Source organism: Dipteris shenzhenensis, chromosome 6, assembly GCF_047967505.1.
Source record: "Dipteris shenzhenensis isolate YYH24624 ecotype China chromosome 6, Dip_SZ_1.0, whole genome shotgun sequence".
Taxonomy (NCBI): domain Eukaryota; kingdom Viridiplantae; phylum Streptophyta; class Polypodiopsida; order Gleicheniales; family Dipteridaceae; genus Dipteris; species Dipteris shenzhenensis.
This window is the reverse complement of record NC_141601.1, coordinates 54,717,256-54,721,693: the sequence shown is the minus strand read 5'-3', so window position 1 is coordinate 54,721,693 and position 4,438 is coordinate 54,717,256. Positions and strand designations below refer to the sequence as shown.

General features: G+C 44.1%; 1 protein-coding gene across 1 annotated transcript; it reads left to right on the top strand.

The window, feature by feature from the left end:
- Nucleotides 1-280: 280 nt before the first annotated feature.
- CCB1 (cofactor assembly of complex C) lies at nucleotides 281-1,928 on the top strand. Its single transcript, XM_087376380.1, has 4 exons — nucleotides 281-787; nucleotides 860-993; nucleotides 1,186-1,338; nucleotides 1,431-1,928. The coding sequence occupies exons 1-4, from the start codon at nucleotides 365-367 to the stop codon at nucleotides 1,615-1,617; spliced, it is 897 nt and encodes a 298-aa protein (XP_087232506.1). The 5' UTR covers nucleotides 281-364; the 3' UTR covers nucleotides 1,618-1,928.
- Nucleotides 1,929-4,438: the final 2,510 nt, after the last annotated feature.

Below are 4,438 nucleotides of genomic sequence, written 5' to 3'. Positions count from 1 at the left end.
CTCCCCCTTCAAACCTGCTTTCTCCCCCCTCCGGATTAAACGAGCTGTCTTGCCCCTCACTCCCATTCGTCCTGCCCGGCTCTTGGTTGCCCCGCACGGGTCCTGCGGGACTTGCCCGACTGTCCCTCACAATGACGCCGCCGTGGAGCAGGATGGTGACCTATTGCGAGAGCTTGCCGACCTCAAGGCGCTGATGAATCAGAAGAAGAAGCAGTTGAAAGCGCAGATGAAAGCACAGGCGAAATCACTCAAGGCCAAGAAAAGGAAGGTAACAGCGGAGAAAAGGAAGGTAACAAAAGCTAAGGGTTGTTCTTCTTCCAGCTCCTCCTCGGAAACCAGCGACTGTGAATGCAAATCGGTGGATATGGAGGCGTTGCGGCAGGTGCAACCAGAATCTAGAGAAGTAGATGGTGCAGTTGAGGTCATAGACACTGTGATTGCAGATGTGCCGCTTCAGAAAGCATCCGGAGATTGTGCACAGTCTTCAGATGCGGTGCAGGCATTGTCTTCGATTGCGGATGATCGATCTCAACCTCCAATTCTGTGCCCCAGTGTGCACCTTGCATGCCCAGCTTCCCTTGACCCATCCCCAATCAGTAGAGGCAATGACTTCTCTTCTCCTCCCATTCTCTTCAGCGCCCTCCCCCTCCCCCTCATCTTTCCTGCCCTTTCTGCTGCTGACACCTCCTCCGGATACTCTCAAGCTAGCTATTTCACCTCCCTTGGCCTCTTCGCCCTCTCTGTTCCCGGGCTTTGGTCGTTGATCAAGCGCTCCACCAAATCCAAGGTGCCATTTCTCCCTCTGATCTGTGTTTGCTGTTCGCTGCGGCTCGAATTTCTTATTTGGGTCCTCTTGCAGATCGTTCAAAAGACATTCGTTGTACCCGGGCCAGCATCTGATCAAGGGAAATCTCCAAGTCAGGTGGCTGGGGAGATTACCTCATTCTTTACCCGGAACAATTTCCTGGTCGCCGACAGAGGCGAGACTGTAACGTATGCCCGAAGACCATTCCTATGATGTGTGGAATTCTGTTTCAAGAAATTGAAGATATTCAAGCAAGGCACCCAGTCAACTAGTCGTGGGATTGCCCCGGCGGCAAATCAATTGGAAATCATAACATTCGCTCTTAGAATTTTGTGTTAGAAACATAACTTAGTGCTTATCATGTTATTCGTTTCCTGCAGGTTTGAAGGGACAATCGTGCCAAGCCGAGCACAAGCAGCATTGTTGATATTTTGTACTTGCATCAGCTTGGGAAGTATTGCATTGGTTCTCACTATCACTGTGCCAGATGTTGGGGATAGATGGTATTGGTTGTCAGCATTGAGCCCCTTAGCGTAAGTAAAAGCTTGTTGTTCTTTTTGTCCTTTTATCTTGAGGATGCTTGAATGCCTTGTCATATTTATTTTTTGCGGTCCTCTTGTGATAGGGGCGTGTATTACTGGACAAAAGCATCAAGGAAGGAGCAGATAAAAGTGAAGATGGTTGTGTCTGATGATGAGGCATCCACGGATGTCATTGTACAAGGCGACGATGACCAAGTCGATAGATTGCGAAGGGAGTTGAGCTTTATGGAGAAGGGCATGGTATATGTGAAAGGTATCTTGGAAAGATGAATTCTCTTTTCAATATATCCTGCGGACTTTTGCACAATAATTATTCTGTCATCTTGTTCGTAGTTTCTAAGGTCAATAGCCAGTTACTAGAGGATCTGTTCATGCCTAGTTTGCGAAAATCGTGACAGTAGTATGAGACTCCATCCTTTCATTTGCCCCATGAAAGCAAGGATAAAAGAAAAGAAAACGCTTGCTCACATTTGATGAATAGAAGAAATACATGATGAGCCCAAGACATGAGATTGCACATTTCCCCCCTCGAATTTTAACAGGCTTTGGTGTACCAATTATGATTTGCATTTGATTCTATAGATGGGTGCTTCAACAATTTTAAACTTTTAGTTTACGTTGTATTGAAATTCTATGTTGAACGAAGCTCCAATGTACGGAGGTGAAAATTTAAGATTGCTTACTCAGACCTCTCAGCACTCGAGGTGAAAATTTAAGATGCTTACTCAGACCTCACGGCACTCGATTCCTTAAGGCATGGTAAAACTCAAGGTCCTCAACAATAATTATGGGCATTCTTTTGGTGGGACTATCATCCAATTCCAACGAAGTCATGGAACTTGAGTGGTCTCGTCAAAGTTTCCACGCGTAGAGCATTATACAACCATAATTTTTTCAAATTTCTGTAGATGATGTCCATATAATTTTTTGAGATTGTAAAACAAATTTCAACGAGGTTGCGTAGAGCATGTATACAACCATAATTTTTTCAAATTTCTTTAGATGATGTCCATATAATTTTTTGAGATTGTAAAACAAATTTCAACGAGGTTGAGAAGAGAAGCTATTGAAGAAACTACAAAAGAAATTTCTTAAACAAGAGAGGTCATCACAATCATTGCCCTCGTCCTATTTTTATCTTTGCCTCTTTTTGGATTGGATTTAGTACATATATTTTCAATTTAAAGGTCTCACATGTAGACTACGAATGGCCAAAGTTTGAATTATTGGGTCTAGGATTTTAGTTTCTTTCTTATACATATAGCCAAGACATTTGATTCAATATTAAAGGGGAGAAAGTTGTGTTGTGTTATCCCTTATTGAAAGAGCCCATTGAAAGAGCCCACAAGATGACATGACACTCTATCAGCCAAAGTAATTCAATATTCAAGGGGAGAAAGTTATGTTGTCTTATCCCTTTTTGAAAGAGCCCACAAGATGACATGACACACTATCAGCCCAAGTATTGGTGGGTCTCGTAGCAAATGCCAATTGTGCAAGGAGTGCATGCAGTACAGGGGTTCCAAGCCTCGCCCCCTAGCTATGCAAAGCGCTCTCTCCCCCCAAAAATTTTTGGGACGGATGAGAGAGAGAGAAAGGTCAATCAAGCCTTTACATCCGAGGTTCTCCCACGAGGCACAAGTGCTTATGGGATGCACCCTACCCTTGTACACATGTGAACATCTCAGTCTTCCCCCATTCCCTTTGTATTTTTTTGTGGGCCACTGTTTACATACTCCTCATGCACAAGGGTGAAGGTGACCACATCCAATGCCCCCATGTGGATGAACCTGAAGCACCAACAAATGTGCCAAAGGGCAACACAAAACCGAGGCGACATGGACAAATGGTATGTGGTTAGAAATTAAAGTTGCCCAAAGTACCTAGAGAGACCATGTCACCCACTGCGAATCATGACCCTTCGTGATAGATTTCAATTAATACCGCTGCAGATCATGACACCTCTACAGTGTACAGGTCCTTGCAATAGTCACCATTGTTGCATGCCATGCACAAATAGACATCCCCGAAAAATGCATGCTCTGATACTAGTGTTGGGCAACATAGTAAATGCCACGTGGCATAAGGGTCGCATCGGGTGCAAGGGTCCCAAGCCCCATCCCTCGCCTAGCCATGCAAAGCTCTCTCTCTCTCTCTCTCTCTCTTTTGCCAAAAAGTCTCGAGGTTCTCCAAGAGGCATAAGTGCTTATGGGATGCTTCTCCACATGTACACGTGTCAATAGCTCGGCCTTCCTCCATTTCCTTGGTTTTTTTTTTGGGCCATTTTATGTACCCTGCATGCACGAGGGTGAAGGCCATAGCATCCAACACACACTATTGTCAATTGGTAGGTGTCATGATGTTACAATATAAAACTAATATCTAAAGGGATGTAGCCACTTGGTAGTCTGAAGGTTATGAGGGCATTAATTTCAGTTGATCATATCTAGGAAAGGGGTGTGCTACTAAATCATGTAGCCACTAAAGTAACAAGACAGCCATTATTAGCTAATTATCATCTACATTTAACTCTGTCTACTCGTTTCTTCATCACTTACTTTCTCTCATTGTTTGCTTGCTCTCTATGCAGTGTACACAATGATCAACAAAGAAGACACAAGGAATCCTCATGCATTTTGCCTCAGCATCCTATCATAGATTTTGGAAACAAGATCATCTTAGAAGTTCTCATGTGCAATAAGCTCTTGAAGTTCGCCAAGTTACCATGGGAGCAAGTGTGAAATGAAGCTCTAGCTAAGGAGATCCTTGATTGTTATGATGTCGAGGATCATAGTGTGGTCATCCAAGATGTGCACATTCACTTGACCTCTATATTTTTGGAAGAGGTGTTTTGGATGAAGACCCCCATAGCTCCCAGAATGCTTGTGGCCAATGAATGCTACAGTGCCTATTTTGACGACAGTAGGTACTCATCTTCTCAAGGGTGTTTGATTAGCAAGGCATTCGATGAAGGCCTCTAAGTAGTCTATAGGTTCCTACTAGAATTCATCGAGTTTAAAAGGAGTGTAGGATATGTGCAAGGCAGTCTGTGGCTTGGATGCTCATGGTTGTGGAGGACACTAAGGAGTGA